The sequence below is a fragment of the Phyllobates terribilis genome, unplaced genomic scaffold (genome assembly GCF_046119375.1).
Source record: "Phyllobates terribilis strain yellow unplaced genomic scaffold, ASM4611937v1 Scaffold_2__4_contigs__length_985480577, whole genome shotgun sequence".
Classification (NCBI taxonomy): Eukaryota; Metazoa; Chordata; class Amphibia; order Anura; family Dendrobatidae; genus Phyllobates; species Phyllobates terribilis.
The window spans coordinates 167,265,680-167,288,407 of record NW_027362762.1 but is presented as its reverse complement, the minus strand read 5'-3'; the positions used below and the strand labels follow the sequence as shown (position 1 = coordinate 167,288,407).

The following is a 22,728-nucleotide window of genomic DNA, read 5'->3' as shown; positions in this document are numbered from 1 at the left end:
TAAGGAAAACATGTTCCTAGTGAAAGGAATTTTATGTGAGAGATATTCATCATACTATAATTAATTAGAGATGAAAAAATGTATTCCAGTGGAAGTAAATTCTCTTAGAATTTTGCAAAAATTTGTATTCTCCAGAATATGGATTGTGAATTCCGCATAATGACGGCCAGTAGCGGCTGAAATTTTGCTGTACAGCAGACGCTTAAGAAAAAAAGAAGAAATCATCTCACCACTCATCTGTTCTCCTGCCGTCCCCATAGCATGGTCTGCCACATCTCTTTTCCCCTTCCCGTCGTTCTCATTCTCTTTGGCCTCTTCACTCCAGGCTTCCTTAGACCAAGCATACAGGCCGGCGGAAGAGAATGCACGAGACAGGGGAAAGGGAAAAGAAGAGACATAGAGGAAGGGCTGCTGGGATGGCAGTTGGGCACTACTTTTATTTTTTTACCCTTCTATTATGATCTGGGTTCTGGAGAGATCCCAGAGCATAAAAAGGAACTTTTAATCCACAGAGAATAATTTCTCTGCAAATTAAATTTTCTTGTAAATTTGGCAAATTTGATCTTGGCATATCCGCTCATCTCTAATAGTAATCCTTGCAATGTCTTATAAAGTAATTGCATTGTTTATGCAATGTTTAGACTGTGTCTATAATATTACCTGCTTTGAGAGACTGGGAACACGGAGTTAAAAATTGGTAAGTGCCGAATGTTTGCGTTACCAGCACAGCTAACCCTATCTTCTGTGAGACAGCAATAGAAATCTGTCTGTCCTGAAATCTAACAGTTAGGGCTTATTCACACGTCAGTTTTTCACGTACCAGTGCTATGCGTTTTTTTTCACGGACAGCACACATAGCTATGACTGTCTATGGGGCTGTTCACGGCAGATTTTTTTCCTTGGACCGAGTGGTCTGTGCAAAATCACGGAGACATGTCTGATATTGATCCAGGTGTAGGATCAAAATCGGCAATGCAAATTATGGGTCAGTGAAAAAAATAAATATTGGAAAATTAGACAGCACTTCGATGCCCTCCGTGTGCCGTCTATTTTTCACTGACTAATAGGAGGTGGAGAAACTCTTTTTCTCATCAGTGAAAAAAAATAATGAAATTCTGACAAAACTCTAATGAAAATCACTGATGAAACTTGGTCCTTTTTTCTTGTACGTCAAAAAAACTGATGTCTGAATGAGGCCTTACTTTGAAGAGTCAATGCAGCAAACACTGGGTTTCAGCCTATTAATGTTGTGCGCTCATGATGCGTTTTTGGTGCCTATTTGCAGCGCATAAACGCTCCAGAAACCCATTGCATACCTTATCCCATGACTTTCTATGACATTCTGCAAGCTTTGTGCACATGGTCAGGATATTTTCTGTGCAGATTTTACTCGCAGAAAAAATACGGACATGACCAATTCTTGTGCGTTTCTGCATGCGTATTTGCCTATACAATGCATTGGAAAAAAGCATGGCAAATACGCATGCAAAAACGCGTCAAATATGCATGTAAAAACCGCATGCGTTTTTCTGCCAAGGAGATGCAGAAATGCTCAGGAAAATTTCTGCTTCATTTCTGCATCGTGGGCACTAAGCCTAATTGTTAACAAATGATAGTTAACAGATGCCAGACCACCCATTTAAAGGGAATTTCTATTTTGTGTACATGATTATAGGGGCAGTCAATTCACCTAAGCTATTTTTTTTAAATCAGATTATCTTTAGGCTATGTGCCCACGATGCGTTTTTCAAGCGTTTTTGATGCGAAATTTCCGCAGCAGAAACGCTTTCAAAACGCTTGGTAATCCGTGTCCCATGATCCCCAATGAAAATCTGCATGTTCTGTGCCCATGCTGCGGATTTTTCCGAAGCGGATTTTCCTTGCGGAAAAATCCGCAACGTGTCCATTATTTGTGCGTTTCTGCATGCGGATTTGAGGTCCCAATGGACTTGAAAAACGCTAATCAAATCCGCTGCAAAAACGCGTGTAAAATCCGCAAGCGTTTTTGACTGCCAAGACCATGCAGAAACGCTGCAGAAATTTTCTGCTTCATTTCTGCATCGTGGGCACATACCATTATTAAACAAAACCACTTTACATACAGTTTTCTCTTTTTTTTCTAATGGGATGCTTGATACATAACAATGCTGGACTTAAAGGATACTGGCAAATTCCATTGACAGAAAGTGGCAAGGAAAAAAAAAATACTTTTTCTGCGCCCACAGCTCACTATCAATACAACCAGTTGCTTTTTAGCCTACATGGGTCCCCGGCAATGTCTCAGCATATTATGGACAGGATACTCTGAGCCCATACTTGGCATGCTTCTGCCTATCTTGATGATGTAATAACATACAGTGGGAAGAAATGTGAAATCGGCTTAGAAGAAGCCAAGTATTCGGGGTATACCACTGGACGAGGTCTAATTAAATCTCAGCTAAACTAAACAGAAGCCATACCGATCTGTCCCCGAACCCTGAATAAAAAGCAGGAACGGGCGTTTTGGGGGATTGCAGGGTATTACAGGAGGTTCACACCAAAGTTTGTATCTATTGCAACCCCTCTTACAGACCACACAAAACGGAAAAGCTCTGTAATGGTTAAATGGACACCAGAGGATGAAAAAGTGTTCTAGTCCCTGAAACTAGCCCTATGTTCCCAACCAGTAGGGGTTTTTGAAAATCTGGACAGACCGTGAAAACTGATGCTTCAGACCATGGGGTAGGGGCAGTTTTGTCACAGGTGATTGATGGGAAAGAGCACCTTGTGTTGTATATCTGCTGGAAAGTAAATGATCATGAGAAAAAATATGCAACCGTGGAAAAAGAGGCCTTGGCCATTAAGTGGACTCTTGACTCTCTAAGGTACTATCTGCTGGGAACAAAGTTTCAACTCGTCACTGACCATGCACCACTGAAATGGATGCAGAATAACTGGGCAAAGAATAGTAGAGTGACACAGTGGTTTCTGGCCCTACAACCTTTTAGGTTTACAGTTCAGCACCGGGTCGGCAGTCTCCAGGGGAATGTTGATGGGTGATCACGTACTCATTGTTTGATGAACTATAGTGCTCAACTCCATAGGCTTTTGCAAGAGAAGGGGAAATGTAATGTACTGCCGGTAGGACAGGGTTACATCCTAGCACTACAGGTCCTGATGAGCTGCACATAGCTAGCTGTACATACAACCAGGCTAGGTGTTCACCTTAGTCTCTCAGCCTAGGGAGGGAGAAATGCAACATCTCTGAGATGAGACTGCACAGGCCGTGTGCTCCAAAACTGCAAGTATCAGTGGTTGCTATAGACAATAGCGGTTTTGTGCGACTGGACAGGGACTAGCTCAGCCGTGTTTGAGTAGCCAGGGTCCACATTGTTTAGTTAGCGCCTGGACAAGGCTAGGGATTTTATGTTGATGGTTTTGTTTTTCTGTGCTGTGCAACCAATGAAAGTGAACTTACACAGACATCAGTATAAACGTATTGCGGCTTCCAGAGTCCTCATTGGGTGCTACAAGAAGACCACACAATACCTTTTAAGGTGATCCTGCATGACGGTTATGTCACCATAGCCTATGGACAAAAACATTTGTGATAACCTTGGGATTAGTTCAAGGATCTCTCTCCATTGTTCCAAAGAAGTATCTCCCAGTTCCACTTCCCATTTAGACCTAACCTCCATTGTATCTGTCTCAGTCTGAATCAACAATAGTTGTTTGTTTACTTATTCATTTTTTAATGGCCTTCGGCTCGATTTCTAGCCATGACAACATGTTTATTTGTTGTATATAGATATGTGAAATTAGCCCTCTTAGAGTTAGAATCAGAGGAGGCGATAGCATCAATGACGGAGTGTTCTCAAATTATTACAGGTGATAGTTTATTTTGAGAGTTAAAGGCATGTCTCAGGCTGTGTGCCCACTATGCGTTTAAGCGTTTCCGCAGCCGCAATTCCACTGCAGAAACGCTTAAAAAATGCTTGGTAGAAGGTCATGTTCCCCAATGATAATCCGCATGTGCTGTGCACATGCTGCGGAAATTTCCGCTGCGGATTATCATTGCGGAAAAATCCACAGCACTACCGATTATTTTGCGGAATCGTGGCTTTTTCGCCACCATTGACTTGCATTGGACCGCATGACATCCGCATCACTGCATCTGCAGATGCGGATACCATGCGGTTCAATGTGCGGATGGTACCCGGGTGTGGAGAAGAGGAGACTCTCCTCCGGACCCGGGTACCACCATAGTACCTGTAACAAAAAGAATAAAATAAAAAATATACATTATACTTACCTTCTGATGGCCCCCGGTGTCCTTAGCGATGCGTCCTGGCTTGCCGGCGGCTCGCGATGGTCTAAAAAGGACCTGCCATGACATCATTTAGTCATGTGAAGGGTCACACGACCGCTGACGTCGGCGGTCTCGTGACCCGTCACATGACTAAGGCTATGTGCCCACGATGCAGAAATGCTCAGGATTTTTTCCGGAGCGTTTCTGCATCTCCCTGGCAGAAAAAAACGCATGCGGATTGTACATGTGTTTTCCTGCCAGGGACATGCGGATATGAAGCGTTCTTCACTTGCATTTCCGCATGCGGGTTGACAAGCGCTTGGAAAGTGCTTGTCAACTTGGTCACACTATATAAATTCATGCAAACAGCATGGATTTATATAGTTGTGACCCGAGAGAATGTCAAAAAATAAAAAAATAAATATATACTTACCCTCCGATGACCCGCGCTGTCTTGCTTCGCTCGGTCCCGGCTGCCGGCAGCGGTACACTGAAGGACCTGCCGGGAAGCAAGGAGGAGTGCAGCGCGGGCCGCCAGAAGGTAAGTATACATTTATTTTATTCTTTTTTTACAGCTTTTTTAATGGTACCTGGGTGTGGATGAGACTCTCCTCTCCTCTACACCCGGGTACCATCCGCACATTAGAACGCGCCAATTACGCAAGTACAGATGAAGTATTGCAGAATTGGCGCGTTCTAATGCAAGTCAATGGCGGCGAAAACGCAGCACTTACGCAAAATAATTGGTAGTGCTGCATTTTTTTCCGCAATGATAATCCGCAGCGGAAATTTCCGCAGCATGTGCACAGCACATGCGGATTATCATTGGGGGACATGGCAGGCCTTCTACCATGCGTTTTTTAAGCGTTTCTGCAGCGTTTTTGCCGCTGCGGAAACGCTTAAAAAACGCATCGTGGGCACAAAGCCTAAATGACGTCATGGCAGGTCCTTTTAGTCCAAAGCGAGCTGCCGGCAAGCCAAGACGGATCGGATAAGGACGCCGGGGGCCATCAGAAGGTAAGTATAATATTTATTTTTTTACCATTCTTTTATGGTCACACTATATAAATCCATGCCGGTTGCATGGATTTATATAGTGTGACCAAGTTGTCGCTTGGAAAGTGCTTGACAACCCGCATGCAGAAATGCATGTGAAGAACGCTTCACTTCCGCATGTCCATGGCAGGAAAAACGCATGTACAATCCGCATGCGTTTTTTCTGCCAGAGAGATGCAGAAATGCTCAGGAAAAAATTCTGAGCATTTCTGCATCGTGGGCACATAGCCTTAATTGCAGGAATTTATAGAAAAGCTTGTGGGATAGATTTTCAATGTTTTGTTTTTTTCCTCCTCTTCTTCCAAGAGCCATAACTTTTTGATATTTCGGTCAATACAGCTGTATGAGGGTTTTTTTTTGTTGCGGGACGAATTGTAATTTTGAAGGACACCATTAATTTTTATCATATAGTGTACTGGAAAACGGGGAAAAAAATTCCAAGTGCGGTGAAATTGCAAACAAACTGAAATTCCACGGGGGGCGTGACGATGTAGTGGAGCTGAGAGGACGTGTCTAGGAAGAGCTCCCATAATCCTGACCCAATTCCTGCATTTATATTATCCAAAAAGGACTCACCCCGGTGATACTGTGGACTCCTGGGGACCTCCGGCTCCTGAGGAGGTGCGGTTCCGGTCGGATCAGATCCAGGAGAACCCAAGCGGGAGACAAAGCCAGCAGAGGACGGCGGCCATTTGCTGCTCCGTGTTGGAGTCACAGCAAGGAAGAATCCACCTCAGGAGTGGCTAGCTGGACGGCGCACCAGACTCACAGAGGTATACAGGGAGGAAAACGCGGTGTGAGCTCTGAAAAATGAGCCCCGCGCTCCCTCATTAATGACATAGACCGCGCGCTAGCGCCTGCCATTGTACTTTTACTAGTGCTTTCACTATCACCTCCGTTGCTCGGAACTGGGGCCGCGGTTGCTACGGCAGTCTGCTGACAGCGCAGTACACCAGACCGCACGCTGAGGTCTGCTACAGGGCTCTTACACTTTGCATTCACCGCTCAGAAGCTGGGGTCATAGTTGGTATAACAATTTGCTGGAGTCTATCTCTGTACTTTCACTTTCACCTCCCCAGTCCCCTGAGGCTGGAGCCATAGATGAGGCAGCCTGCTGACAGAGAAACATATCATATCTGCAAAAAGACCTGCACAGCAGACTGGGCTAGTCATAGAGCTCACTAACCAGACCATATTGACTCTCTACATTGCTGAAATCCATGCCAGTTTTTTTCAAGTTGCTCTATTACTCTGCTTAAGACTGTATGTACTGCTTCACATTATTAGTAAACCAGGAAAACTGTACTTACATCTCATAAAAGTACTACTTCAGTTGGGAGCAAGGGAAGAAGAGAATATACCTTACCATCTTGCTGTTTCTCATAAACGTTAACTATGAGCCGCTCAAAGAGTTCGGGGGTGGCTGAAAAGCTAAAAGAGTTTGCAAGAACAGACAACTCACGATCTCTTAGAAATAACCCATTAAATGTTAAAGCTGCAGACCAATGTAAAAATAGCGCTTCTGACAGTGAAGACAGTGGAGATCAAGAAGATTTAACTGTAAGGCAGGCATCTGAACAATTAATGCAAGCCATATCTTTAACTAGGACATCCCTGACTGGGAAAATAGAGGAGGTGCATTCTGAAGTGGGACGTCTCCGACAGGATATGCAAGCCATGGGGGGGGGCGCATCACAGAAGTCGAATCAATAGTGTCTCACCTGGAGGATAACCTTGCACCTATGGAGACTAAATTGACGAAGGTGGCTGGTTCCATAAATGCCTGGAGGCAGAAGGCGGATGACTTGGAGAATAGAATGCGCCGGAATAATATCCGAATCATTGGATTACCAGAACGCTCGGAAGGTCAGCGACCTGAGCAATTCTTGGAAAGCTTGCTCAAGGGCACTTTAGGGCATGAGTGCTCTCCAACATTTGCTGTGGAAAGGGCTCATAGGGTCCCCACAGACCTCTCCCCCCAGGCACTCCACCGCGACCTTTTCTGGCACGCCTCCTAAATTGCAGGGACAGGGACACTATTCTCCGTATGGCACGGCAAAAAAGTCCCATTAAATTCAACAATGCCACAATATCAATATTCCCGGCTTTCTCTATGGAGATTCAGAAACAACGGGCTCAATTCATGGAGGTCAAGAAACAACTCAGAGAAAGGAATATTCTGTATTCAATGAAATACCCAGCTCGACTCCGAATTGTTTATGAGGGTTCCTCCATATTTTTTACAACCCCAGCGGAGGCCGTTCAATGGCTGTGGTCCCACACAAATGGAAAGTAGCCCTGATTTGTTTGCCGCCGTCCCTATATGTGTGCATAGGAAATGGAACTCTCTCAATATTTGCAATGATAGGAGCTCTTTCCACCAGTGTCCAATATAACAACAATACCGAACACGGTGTTCAGTGAAGGTACCCTCTTTTTGGAATACGACAGGAGCATGAGATTGTGCTCCTTCTTGAACTTTATCTTGTTCTTTTTTGTTTTAGTTTTGATAGCTAATGTTTATATAGATACTGCTGTCAAGACACCAATTAAGTTGCCTGCAAAATTTAACCTGTGTGACAATGTACATCATATTTGGATAGCGGAACATGGGATCTGAAATTATATGTACGACCTGGAATGTGAGGGGTATCAAATCTCCTCGAAAGAGAATTAAGTTTTTTTTTCCCAGATTAACCATCATCATCCTCACATTGTAGCTTTGGTTGAAACACACCTGACCAGAGATTCGGCTCGCTATGTGCAGAAACCATGGGTGCAATGGTCCATACATGCATTTCACACCAGTTACTCTAGAGGGGTGTCCTTGTTAATAAACAAAGACGTTAGATTGGAGGTCAAAGAGGCTCGGAGAGACCCTGAGGGATGCTTTATTTTTGTGCATGCATCGGTAAATCTGAAAGATTACGTCATAATGTGTATCTATAACCCGCCCCCCAGCTAATATGACAGTTCTTAAGAAGGCGCTAAGCTTTGCCCAAAATTATCCGGATGCACATGTTATGTGCATGAGAGATTTTAACCTGGTCATGGACAATGGTCTTGATAGACTCAGATTGGATGACGGAGCCTCCGGGGTGACCTCCTCTCCATCCCAGTTATCAATGTTCATGGAAGGCAATGGCTGGTTGGATCTGTGGAGGGTACGTCATCCTGATGTGAGAGAATATACTTGCCACTCGTCCACTAGACGCAATTTATCCTGTATAGACTATATATTTGGATCCAGTAACTTGGCAATGTGGGAGGGGGATGTGGAACATGAGAACAGGGGTATTTCAGATCATAGTCCGGTAATACTTAAACTCAGGTTTGGCCAAACAAATCAGAATTTATTTTGGAAGCTAAACCCATTCTGGCTGAAATTGATAGGCTCCAACGATAGAACTCTAGATCAATTGGATTGTTTCATTTCATCTCACCCTGAACCCCGAAATATTAACTTGTTCTGGGATGCCCTTAAAGCGTATTTAAGAGGATATTTATCTTCTACAATATCTTATATTAAACGGGTGACATCAAAGGAGGATGATGAAATCGAAAAACGACTGAGGGATTCAGAAACAACTTATATAACTAATCAAACAAATGAAAATAGAATTGAGTGGTTGAACTCCTACAGGTTATATACCCAATATATGGACACCAAATCTAAGCATAAATTATTCTTTACTCGCCAGTCATATTTTGAATCAGGGAACCAGTCCAGTAAACTACTGCCATTTATAGTACGCCAGGATAACACATCTAATACCATACTTCAAATTTGAAAACCAGATAACTTGATAGTAACCTCAACAGATGACATACTCTAATGTTTTCATGATTACTATAAAACACTATATAGCTCCAAAGGTGGTTTCAACACCTTAGAATGTCTGGAATATCTATCAGACATAAAGTTTCCTACGTTAAGCCCCCACTCAACAAGCCTTTCTGGACGCTGATTTTACTATAGAGGAGATAAATAGAGCTATAGTGGATATGGCTTCAGGGAAGGCACCTGGGCCAGATGGATTTCCTATAGAAATGTGTAGGAAATATCGGGATATTTTGGCACCACACTTTTAGAAGGAGTATCAGAGGACCTAGGAGGAAGGTTCTTTACCAGACTCCTTTTATGAAGCAAATATAATAATACTTAAGAAAGAAGGGAAAGATCCTCTCGAATGTGGGTCATACCGCCCATATCGTTGGTAAATGTGGATTACAAAATTTTCACTAAAATCCTGGCCACTAGACTAGACTCGGTGATACTTGAAATACACCCAGACCAGACCGGTTTTATGCCCGGGAAGATTACATCTATTAACATCAGGAGAGTTCAATCAGTAGTTCAGTACAGTTCTCTGGTACCAGATAATAAATGGGCCCTGGCCTCGCTGGATGCAGCTAAGGCCTTCGATTCCATTGAGTGGTCCTTTTTATCTGCATGTTTACAAAAATATGAATTCGGTCCTAAATTTCGGAAGTGGATTAGCGCAATATGTATGAAACCAAAAGCCCGAATAATTATAAACAATTCTATATGTCAAGGATGTCCTCTGTCCCCTCTCCCCTGCCCTCTTTGCTCTTGCAATCGAAGCACTAGTGATACGTATAAGATCCACTCCAGCCATTATGGGTATAACTATAGCAGACCGTTTGGACACTATTGGCTTATATTCTGATGACATGGTGATATTTATAGATAAAGTAGAAGAAACATTACTACATGTGATTACCACTATAGACAAATTTAGTAAATATTCGGGATTATACATAAACTGGGATAAATCCGGTTTAATGCCTCTTTCCCAGGATCCAATAGATCACCTTGAAACGTTATCCCCACTGCCTATTGTATGTAATTTTAAATATCTAGGAATAAATATACCAAAACACAGCAGACTCAATTTACAATTTAATATTCTCCCGTTGTTAGAACTCGCCAAGCTTAAATTTGCCATTTGGAGTAAATTACCGTTATCTGTTTCAGGACGGATAAACCTGATTAAAATGATTCTACTTCCAAAGCTCAGTTATTCCCTCCAGCATAGTGCAGTATTGATTCCTAAATCTTTCGTCTCAAACCTAAATTCATTAATCTCGTCCTTTATATGGGGGAAGACTAGACTCAAACTTAAATTGTCTACCTTACATAGATCTAAACAAATGGGAGGAGCGGCACTGCCGGATTTCTTTTTGTATTATTTGCTGGGCAAATCAAAGCTTTGAGTAAGTGGATGCCCAATAATTACCTACCTAATTCGGAGAGCCATTTGGCCCATGCTGCAAAAGTCGATTGCCTGTTGGGTTTTTTAGAAACAGATGAACCTAATACCCCTAGATTATTACCCTTACTCCGATTGGCACGATCAGTCTGGAGGCAAATTAAAAAAGTGATTCGCTTTGATGGCATCATAGCTGAAATGCCATTATGGAAGAATACTTACTAAACCACCCGTCCACTCAATTCTGGATCTCACATACTGTTTCCTTGGTTAAAGATTTATATGATCACTGTGTCCTAATGTCCTCTGAACAAGTACAAACTAAATACAGAATCCCTAGGCCCCAATTTTTTCGCTACCTATAGCTCATATCAGCAATTCAATCACACTTACTGTACGTAACATAAATACAACTCAAACAATATCGTCTTTCCCTTTAATAGGGATCCTCAAATCACAAGGTCCCCAAGGTCTTATTTCCACTTTGTATACATACAGTGGTGGCCAAAAGTATTGGCACCCCTGCAATTCTGTCAGATAATACTCAGTTTCTTCCTGAAAATGATTGCAATCACAAATTCTTTGGTATTATTATCTTCATTTAATTTGTCTTCAATGAAAAAATACAAAAAGAATTGTCCTAAAGCCAAATTGGATATAATTCCACACCAAACCTAAAAAAGGGGTGGACAAAAGTATTGGCACTGTTTGAAAAATCATGTGATTCTTCTCTAATTCGTGTAATTAACAGCACCTGTAACTTACCTGTGGCACCTAACAGGTGTTGGCAATAACTAAATCACACTTGCAGCCAGTTAACATGGATTAAAGTTAACTCAACCTCTGTCCTGTGTCCTTGTGTGTACCACATTGAGCATGGAAAAAAGAAAGAAGACCAAAGAACTGTCTGAGGACATGAGAAACCAAATTGTGAGGAAGCATGAGCAATCTCAAGGCTACAAGTCCATCTCCAAAGACCTGAATGTTCCTGTGTCTTCCGTGCGCAGTGTCATCAAGAAGTTTAAAGCCCATGGCACTGTGGCTAACCTCCCTAGATGTGGACGGAAAAGAAAAATTGACGAGAGATTTCAACGCAAGATTGTGCAGATGGTGGATAAAGAACCTCGACTAACATCCAAACAAGTTCAAGCTGCCCTGCAGTCCGAGGGTACAACAGTGTCAACCCGTACTATCCGTCGGCGTCTGAATGAAAAGGGACTGTATGGTAGGATACCCAGGAAGACCCCACTTCTTACCCCGAGACATAAAAAAGCCAGGCTGGAGTTTGCCAAAACTTACTTGAGAAAGCCTAAAACGTTTTGGAAAAATGTTCTCTGGTCAGATGAGACAAAAGTAGAGCTTTTTGGGAAAAAGCATCAACATAGAGTGTACAGGAAAAAAAAAGAGGCATTCAAAGAAAAGAACACGGTCCCTACAGTCAAACATGGCGGAGGTTCCCTGATGTTTTGGGGTTGCTTAGCTGCCTCTGGCACTGGACTGCTTGACCGTGTGCATGGCATTATGAAGTTTGAAGACTACCAACAAATTTTGCAGCATAATGTAGGGCCCAGTGTGAGAAAGCTGGGTCTCCCTCAGAGGTCATGGGTCTTCCAGCAGGACAATGACCCAAAACACACTTCCAAAAGCACTATAAAATGGTTTGAGAGAAAGCACTGGAGACTTCTAAGGTGGCCAGCAATGAGTCCAGACCTGAATCCCATAGAACACCTGTGGAGAGATCTCAAAATGGCAGTTTGGAGAAGGCACCCTTCAAATATCAGGGACCTGGAGCCGTTTGCCAAAGAAGAATGGTCTACAATTCCAGCAGAGCATTGTAAGAAACTTATTGATGGTTACCGGAAGCGGTTGTTCGCAGTTATTTTGCCTAAAGGTTGTGCAACCAAGTATTAGGCTGAGGGTGCCAATACTTTTGTCTGGCCCATTTTTGGAGTTTTGTGTGAAATGATCAATGATTTGATTTTTGCTTCATTCTCTTTTGTGTTTTTTCCTTGCAAGCAAATTAAATGAAGATAATAATACCAAAGAATTTGTGATTGCAATCATTTTCAGGAAGAAACTGAGTATTATCTGACAGAATTGCAGGAGTGCCAATACTTTTGGCCACCACTGTACATGTTGTCCGTGAGTACTGATTCTACTTTATTGATAGTAAGAGAAAAATGGAAACTCCTAGTTCCTGATATCCAAGATGAAGATTGGGAGGAGATTCTTGAATCTCCAACCAAGGTGTCCCCATCAGCGAATAACAAAATTACCCAATTATATATAGTACCCCAATCATACCTGACCCCGTTGCGGTTATTCAGAATGGGACGGTCTCAAACTTCAGGATGCCAAACAATGGATGCAGATTTTATACATATGGTGTGGAGATGTCCAGTTATCCTATCCTTTTGGAACAAGGTAACCTCGTTGTTAACCTCCCTTATATCTACTCCTGTTCCTCTTAATCCATTAGTATGCTTATTTGGTGTGCTAGATGAAGAGATATTTTCCTGCGGGAGACGCTTTTCTTAGCTAGGAAAATATTGGCCCTACGCTGGATGGGTAATTTACATCCATCTCTCAGAGCTTGGATTGAGCTGGTAAACTCAATTATACCTTACGAGTGGACAATGTATCAGAATAGAGGCTGCTTGGGGAAATTCACTAAGATTTGGGATGTGTGGAACTCGTCTCACCTTACTACATCAACACGTTGATAATGGTCCGGTACCATTATAAAAGCTGTAGTAAAGAATACATTGACTCACACTTGATAGTATCAGAATTTTATTAACAATGTCGAAATCGCTCTTGGCAGCAGGGTAGTCTTAGTTTTTTCGTTCTTTAAGAATGTGTTAGTTATGTTGGATGTATTGTATTATTCTGAGTTATGTTTAACCAAACATATATACATCTGAATAATGAGTCTTTTAATTACTCCTCAATTGTTTCATAAGCCTCGCAAAAGAATATGGACTTGTGGAATTGAAGTTTATACAAATAACTCATTATACAAACTTGCGGTTTTCTTATAATAATTATTATGATGAGTGTGTATACGTTATATTGGTTATATACAAAACGTGTACTTTTTTTATTATTATTATTGCTGTTTAATAAACGAATTTTTAAAAAAAAAGTGCAATTCCACAATTTTTTTTTTTTTTTAAATTATTTACCATATTCACCATATGCTAAAACTGACCTGGTAATACGATTCCCCAGGTCAATACAAGTACAGAGACACCAAACGTATATAGTTTATTTTTTATTTACGTGGTGAGAAAAAAATTCCAAAATTTGTATGAAGAAAAGTTTTCGCGTTTTTCGCCATATTCTGAGACCCGCAGCCTTTCCATTTTTCAGGATCTGGGTCCGGGTGATGACTTATTATTGCGCCCTTAGCTGACGTTTTATTGATACCATTTTGGGGAAGATACCATGTTTTGATTGCCTCTTCTTGCATTTTATTCCAATGTTTCGGCGACCAAAAATACATAATTTTGCAATCTGCCAAATTTTTATTTTAGTTTTATTTTCAATAGGGCAAAAGGTGGGCGATTTGAACTGGTTGGTTTTTTTTTCTATATTTTGAAAAAAGTTTTCTTCACTTTTTACTGAATTTAATAGTCCCCTTACGAGACTTGAAGCTGCAATTGTCCGATCACCTGTGCTATACATAGCAGTACTAAAGCACGGTTATGTATAGTAAAAATCACAATCTCCTATGAACGCCGGCGACAAGCTGGCATTCACAGGAGTATAATAATGACAGGGGCATGGGTCTTCTGCAGACCCTCGGCTGTCATCACAACTCATCGGCGCCCTGCGATCATGTGACAGGGGTCCCGATGGGCAGCTGGAATGACGCGCTTACGGCCAGAGCGTGTTAAATTCCGCTGTCTGAGTTTGACAGCGTGATTTAACTGGTTAGCTATGTTAAATGCACATTACAGCTGAATAAATCAGGAGTCATGTGCGGGGAAAGATGTGGGCTTAGCATCTGAGCCCGCATCAAAGTCAATGACACGACATATGACATAAATATACGTCATATGTTGTGAAGGAGTTAAAGATATTATCTTGAAACAACTGTTAGAGTCTGTGGAGCCCTTTTCCCCCCCCTAATGTGTGAAGTCTTTTAATTGAAAGAATTCAGGTAAAATGAGGCTATTCCAAACTGATATAAATTTGGTATAACCTTTCACTCCGAGCATACTTTTTTTCCTGTCTCATACCTTGTACATCAGGGGTGGGGAAACTTTTTTCTGCCAAGGGCCATTTGGATATTTATACCATCCTTCAGGGGCCGTACAAATAGTGCGCTAACTCCACCCTCAAAGTACATCCTGGTGCGGGCACTTGTGTAATCTTTCATTGCACATGCCTCAGCGTTCAGTAGTGAACATTGTATGTGCGTGCTCACAGAGCAAGAAATCAATGGGCCGTCAGCCATCAAAATACAGCTGCCGGCCCAAGCACTGCGGTCCCCAGGAATCTGCCCGGTGGGCGGAGAAAAGTTCATAGAGGGCTGTAAACGGCCCCGGTGCCTGAGGTTCCCCACCCATGATGTACATCATAGCTAAGGAGAAGGATCTAAACCTATAACCGATAGTAATAATCTAAGCTATTTTTAACATCATTCAGAAATATAAAGCCACATGGCCCATATGAAACTGGGATTTGGAGATTATCTAACTTTTATGGGAGAGTTTTCTAGTCAAGTGATTGTTGGGCTGTGTGCCCATGATGCGTTTTTAATGCGTTTCTGCAGCGTTTTTGCAGCTGCGGAAACGCATTAAAAACGCATGGTAGAAGGGCAGCAATGTTATCATTGCGGAAAAAAACACAGCACTACCAATTATTTTGCGGAAGTGCTGCGTCTTCGCCGCCATTGACTTGCATTAGACCGCATGGATTACGCATCACTGTATATGTAGTCCAAGCGTTCTAATGTGCAGATGGTACCCGGGTGTAGATGAGAGGAGAGACTCATCCACACCCAGGTACCATTAAAAAATCTGTAAAAAAAAAAGAATAAAATAAAAAATAAATGTATATTTACCTTCTGGCGGCCCGCACTGCGCCCACACTTGCTTCCCGGCACTTTGCAGTGGATTGAAGGACCTGCTCTGATGTCAGAGTCATGTGACGGGTCACGCGACGCTGACGTCGGCAAGTCTTTCAATCCACTGTTGCCGGCAGCCGGGACCGGGCGAAACAAGCCAGCGCGGGCCATCGGAAGCTAAGTATATATTTATTTTTTTATTTTTAACCACTCTCTCGGGTCACACTATATGTTTGCGTTTTTTCTGCCAGGGAGATGCAGAAACGCTCAGGAAAAAATCCTGAGCATTTCTGCATGGTGGGCACATAGCCTTATATTTATGGCACGTGGTTAATGTTCCTGCTGTCGAGAGGGAGCAGGTCTGATCCCCAGCTGTCAGACATAGACAGGGATCCTGAGGAGAAGACAGAAGCAGTAATTGACGGCTTCTGTCTTCTATTTTGGTGGCTACCTAGCGCTCAATGAGTGCTATGCAATGTACAGAAGCATCCACAACGCTGATGTGTCTGTAGGATCTGGCAATGACATGATTGCTGGGTGTCTGCCGTCAAAGTAGAGCTGCAGACTCAGACTAGCTCTGCCAGTGGTGTGTGTCACATCTGGGGACTGCTTTCCCTTGTACCTGGGGCACCTAGGGCTGTCCCAGTTAAAATAGGGGAAAAATTAATAATATATGGAAAAATATATTCCCCAGAGACCTTTAATGAAACATAAAATACACATATTAAGTATCCAAGTGAATATAATAACCTGGGCAATTCATTTAACTGTCATTTATTTTGAAAACATGAACAGCAAATAATTTAAAAAAGCAGTTAGATTTTTTTTTTTCGTTCATATTTGCATTGCAATTAAAATTTTTATATAAATTGCTCGGTACTTTATAAAGACCCCAAAGCAGCACTAAAAAAAATACAATTTATTCTGTATAAAATAAAGCCTCATATAGCTACGTTAGTGAAAAAAATAAAGTTATGACAGCTGAAAAGCAAAGAGTAAAAAATATATTTTAAAAATGGCCAGTCATTAAGGGGTTAAAATACATATGCTAAGATTACGGTCTTGACATTCCAGATTACGATCATGATGGAGGAACACACTCAACCGATCTGTAGAAAGGGACTTTTGCCTGAGTTTATCTACTTTATGACCACATGTTTAGTCAACTAATTCACTTCTTCATTGATCTTACCTATTTGACTACTTGAGAATATATGTAAAAGTAGAACTTCCAGGAACATGGGTATTGAAATATTTCAGCTGGATCTGATATTTTTTCAGCTTACAATATTTCAAACACAGTAAAAATGATGGGAAGATCGTCACCAGTACACCACGAGTCATTGAAAAATAACGCAACATAATATTTTACAAAAAGACCATAATAAACAACGCAGAGCTTGATGAGGTGGCATGGTGGAGTCAGACGCTCCTGATTCGTTAAGAGGTGCACACCTCATAATGAATCCAGAGCACCTGACAAGTGGCGTGCGACTCGCCCCAAATCTTACTGCAGTTAGAGACTGGAGTAAGATTTCTGATGCAAGGAACGCCACAGCTCGTCATGAATTAGATCAGCTGTGGAGTCACGCAACTGCTGCGCCCCATCACGCTGCAGCTCTGTCCATTTTGGCAGAGCAGGGAGAAACTGGCATGAAAACGCCAACATTTGCACAAGTCAGCGCTGTGCAAAAATGTTTCAACTTTTCAAAATGATTTACGCAAAAAATTCTGGCTGAATTGTTTTGATGAATTGGGACTTATTTGTTGTAAAATAATGTAAATGAGCACATGCTTTGCAGGTACTGGCAGCCTGTGTACTTGTATCTCCACATATAATATTACCTGATGTTCAGTCTTTGCTGGTAGGTCTTGTGAGGCTGGTTTCCGTATCGCTGCTGGCTGGACGGCTTGGCTAGCCAGAGTGGCTATTATCTGTCCTTGGGCGTTTAATAGAAGCTGGGGGGTTATAGCTTGCACAAGATTCGGTGCTGATAAGGCAGCAGTGGCAGCACCTGCAGTGATACCTGGCGAGTTCAACAGCCATGGGAGAGCGCCGATAACCTGCAAGGAAGACAGAAATATCACAGATATTTGACAGAAAACATAATTTTGTAAGGGACTTGTAATATTGGATTGAATTTATGTCATTTTCTGGCACTGTAAACTATTTGCAGGAGAGCAGTAGTACACCACACAGCAATAGCCCATTATAAAATTCCAAAACAGGCATTTAAAGTGAACTCATAAGCGATGAGATAAATGTACAGTATTTTTCGGACTATATGTTTTAGACATCAGGAGACAGTAAAAATATATTTCCTATTAATTAAAATTTCTTTAGTGGTGTAAATAAGTAGAGGCATCAATAACCAGAGGGTCAAAATCACTAGGGGTCAATAATGTACTCTAGGGAGCTCTATAGGGAGATAATAACACAGGTTAACAGGCAGAATAGAGGCACACAATTCTGCTGCATGCACAGTACATATAGACATAACTGCAGCGCACACAGCATGGATACAATTTGGGACCTGATCCTGCTCAGCCTTTATTCACATTGACATTACTTTGACACATGGTAAGTTTTTAATACTAGAGGTTAGGACCACCCTGATTGTGGTACACCTTAACGTTGGTGGGATGGCTTTTACACTTTTTTTGATCAAAAACTGTGTTTACTAAGTACCCTACGTTATTAATATGCACTATTGATTTTACTTACAGCAGGGTGTATGTTCATTTTGTCTCGGTCTTGGGATTTATCTGTTTAATGGCCAGTGTGAACATGCTCCTATTTTGCATGCATACCAACTTATACTCCAGTTCATTTTTTTCAGCTAAGTTTCATGTAATTATTGATTAAACTTATTGTCTATTTTATGTCACATTATTTGTATGCCCCGATTTATTTTCTCTGGAACATCTAGATATCACTGGTATTGGTCCCATTTGAATTTTTTTTTCACAAGGGGATCTATGATACTTTGCAGATTATGTGTAGGTTTGAATATACACACAACTCTGCTGCACTCATCCCACACTGATCTTAATCATGAGTAGTTTAGTACCAGGTAGCAAACACCGTGTCTGCAAATTGAGATTCTGATTTGGCTTTTATCCTAAGTCATATTGCACGACTCGTTAAAGGGTTGATTGTGACTTGTAGGATTGCTGCTTCCAATAGGTGGCGCTATAGAGTTCAAGTCCTCTTTTTCTCTGAAGAGGCAATTTACATATTTTATTTCCCATGTGACTGATCATATCTATAATATAACCAGGGATGTGTCCATCTGTCCGAAGCCTCTATAAACTGCGCAAACGCACTGCAGTGTGGCCGGACCGAAAGACACATCACAGACAGGTGCGGAATGCTTAGGCGCTGACCGCATCCTGCGATCTCCGGCGCCAGTGGGGACATACCGTGATCTACAGAGGCCGGAGGAGGAGAGTGGCACCAGAGTCCGCGCCTGTGCATAACGCAGACAATAAAAATAAAATGGCGCCAGAATCAGCGTGTGCACATACTGTACTATCCGGTGCCATTTTGTTGAAGACACTGCAAATTTGTCTTCAACAAAATGGTACCGGAGATCAAGCTATGCGAAGGCGCCGACTCCGGCAGCACACTCCTCCTCCGGCCACTCCGGAGATCAGGGTCTTCAACAAAATGCCGCCGGATAGCGTGGGATGCGCACGCACTGATTCAGGTGCCATTTTTAGGTGGAAAGGTGAGTAGGAGTGTTTTTTTATTTTATGGATGGATGGGCAGCGGGACCAAGACTGAGGAGCATGTACCAGGATGGGGGAGCATGTATCAGGATGGGGGACTAGGATTGGGGAGCATATACCAGGAAAGGGGACCAGGATGGGGGAATGTATACCAGGATAGGGGACCAGGATGGAGGGGAGCATATATCAGGATGGGGGAGCACATACCAGGATGGAGGAGGGCATATACCAGGATAGAGGAGCATATACCAGGATGGGGGGGAGCATATACCAGGATGAGGGGGGGGGGGCATATACCAGGATGGGAGGGGGAAGCATATACCAAAATGGAGGGGGGGAGCATATACCAATATGGAGCATATACCAATATGGAGGGGACCAATGATGGGGGAGGAGCATATATCAGGATGGGGGAGGAGCATATACCAGGATGAAGGGGGAGCATATACCAGGATGGGTGAGGGGAGCATATACCAGGATGGGGGTGGCAGGAGCATATACTAGAATGGGAGGGGGAAGCATATACCAAAATGGAGGGGGGGAGCATATACCAGAAGGGGGGTTGGGGGGAAGCATATACCAGGATAGGGGACCAGGATGGGGGAGCATATACCAGGATGGGGGTGGGGAGCATATACCAGGATGGGGGGGGAAGCATATACCAGGATGGGGGAGCAGGATTGGGGAGCATATACCAGGATAGAGGTCCATATACCAATAAAAATGTTCATCACCAGGGCGTAGAACGAGTTCAATAGCTAGTAACTAATATACTGGAAGGTCCTTCAGCACCAGTGTTCAGTGGTGTGCTCCGCTGCTTCAGGCCCTGCAGCGTAGTGAGGACTGTGCCGGTCCCATACAGCTGTAGTGATGTGCAGGTTCAGCTTCCTCTCCTGCATCAGATAGATCAGTGTCAGTCAGGAGGGGAGAAAACTGTTCTCTCAATGATCAGGAAGGTCGCTGTGTCTTATGGTCAGAAAAATCCGGTAATTAAATGCCATTCTCTGTCTTAGCAAGATGTTTCTTAAAGTTTTACATGTAAATTCAAATAACTGAATCGGAAAAGTAAAGTCACAGCAGTACTTGCCTGGCCCTGAGCATTGGTAATAATCTGGCTAGTGATGCCCTGCACTCCAGGAATAGCATTAGCAATAATCGGAGCAGCAGCCAGGGAGTTCAGCAGCTGGGTTTGCCCTCCTATTGATGCAGCACTGATCTAGAAAAAGAAAAGAAAAAAACAACAATCATTTTGAAAAAAATTAAAAAAATACAATTAATCAACATTTCTTTAGTCTGGGAAAAACTATGTGGTTGGGGGGTTATTGATTTGGTCATTTAGTTCTACACAGTGCGATTTGTAGTAATTTTTATGCGGTGCTAAAAAACTACTCTCAAACAAATTGGAAGACTGCTTTGTGTCCTTGTAAAAAGAATTTCAAGTTGCCAGATAATCATACCATGTGGACAAACATCAAAAAGATTCTGCATAAAGTAGAAAATCTAAATTTAGTGGCTGATTTTTCTCATGTTAAAAGTGTTGTCCATTTGATAAAAAATATATTGGCTACAGTTTGGTAATACTTTAGAGTATGTTCACACACTACTTTTCTGCTGCGGATTTATCTGCACCAAAAAACAGTTTTGGAAGGAAAAATATGATGTACAATACGTGTGTTTTTTGACGAATTTTTCCATTAATTTTAATTGTTGAAAAATGCTGAAATAATTGACATTTCAAAAAATGCAAGGAGAAAACGTGCACCATGTGAATGAGATTTTAGAAATTTCATTAACTGGTACTGTACAAAAAAATATGCGGGATAAAGGTTGAAAAACAACAAGTGTGAACATACAGTTAGACTAATTAGAAATAACCTGCTGACAGATTCCCTCTAAGAGAAGCATAATGTAGGGGCAGAGTCCCGATTCCAGTGATGGGTCATTTTCTGGACTGCTATTTGTAGGTTCAATAAAATAGATGTGTTTTATCAACAGGAGATTATCACTAGAGGGCAAGTTGTCTCATGCCATGTGGTCCTACTGCTCTATATAACGCCGCCGCAAACAGATGGCCAGCTTTCTGCCTATGCACAGTGTACACAGAAAGCTGCCAATCAGTGGTGTGGGCAGGGTTCAGCATTCAGAGAGTTGCTAGATCTGCAGCAGAGAAACAGAGATTTTATCAAAATGACAGCAAGCAGCCTAGTAAGTGACACATCATTAATTCAGGTTCCCTGTCTCTACATAATGCTGCTTTCAGATTACATAGCAAAAACCTGGTAAGAGATCCAATTTAAAATAATCATTACTTTAATGAAAAAGCCACTGGTGCTTCAGTATGGTCACTTCACTGCTCCCCCATATCACCCCCCCCCCCAGAAGTGATGTCTCATCTATAACAAATGATCGCTGCAGCCAATCACTGGCCTCAGCTTGACCGCTGAAGCCACTATTTGGCTGCAAAGGTCAGATGTTATAATTTAATGCTATTTTAGTATTTTAAAGAATTATCTTTCTTTTTTTTTTATAAACAGACAACTCCTTTAATGTTTTGCACAAACAGCCAAGCAGTTTGTTGAGACAAGGGTCATGGAGAGGAGCGCTCTGCGGCTGCGCACGGTGTCTTCTGACACTGTTCTATGGCAGCCAGTGTTACATTCTCAGAAATTTGTGCTCCAATAGTTCTTTTTATGTCATTCCCTAATCATATGTTTGATCCTTGGTGCTCAAAGAGCCTGTCTGAGGTTTTGTAATGCTCTGCCCAAGTCATCTAGTCCCAACCCTTAACGATTCTGCAGGTGATTCTATGCGGTGCAAAGTATTCAACCAAATAAAATAAATAAGAAGAGACAATACACTGATACAAATGGATTTGTGATTCTTTAACCAGTTCAAGACCTGGCCACTTTCCTCTGATCCTGAGCGGCCAAATTTTCCAGGGGTTTTTTGCTCATGAGGTTTAAAGAGCAGTAAATAATTTTCTTATACATATATTCAAAATGCTTTTGCATCTTTCTTTTGTGATTAGTGAAGCCTAATTTTTATGTTTTCATACTTTTTTTCTCTCTCTCTCCGATATTGCGCAATATCATTGGGAAAATAATGGAAATACGTGTCTGTTTTTCACAATTTTTTATGCCCACAAAGGACTTTAGGAAATGCATTTTAAAATTTGTTCCCCTATCCATAGCAATTATTTTTATAGATCAGTCACTTTTTTTTTTTTTCGACAGGGACAGGTAAGAGCGATTTGGATTAGCAGAGGTTTGTTTTTTTTTTCAATTCATATTTTGCCTGGTTTTCATCTATCTATTTTACACAATGTGCCCACATAAGATCATAAA

The 22,728-nt window shown here is 42.0% G+C and overlaps 1 protein-coding gene across 2 annotated transcripts in view; it reads right to left on the bottom strand.

Moving 5' to 3' along the window:
- The window catches only part of POU6F1 (POU class 6 homeobox 1), a 107,899-nt gene that overhangs the window by 14,504 nt on the left and 70,667 nt on the right, over positions 1-22,728 (bottom strand). For both annotated transcript variants that reach the window (XM_073663236.1, XM_073663237.1), the window contains exons 8-9: positions 20,472-20,600; positions 17,498-17,716 (exon numbers count right to left, since the gene is read on the bottom strand). In XM_073663236.1, the coding sequence (XP_073519337.1) occupies positions 17,498-17,716; positions 20,472-20,600 (348 nt within the window). The remainder of the gene's footprint in view (positions 1-17,497; positions 17,717-20,471; positions 20,601-22,728) is intronic.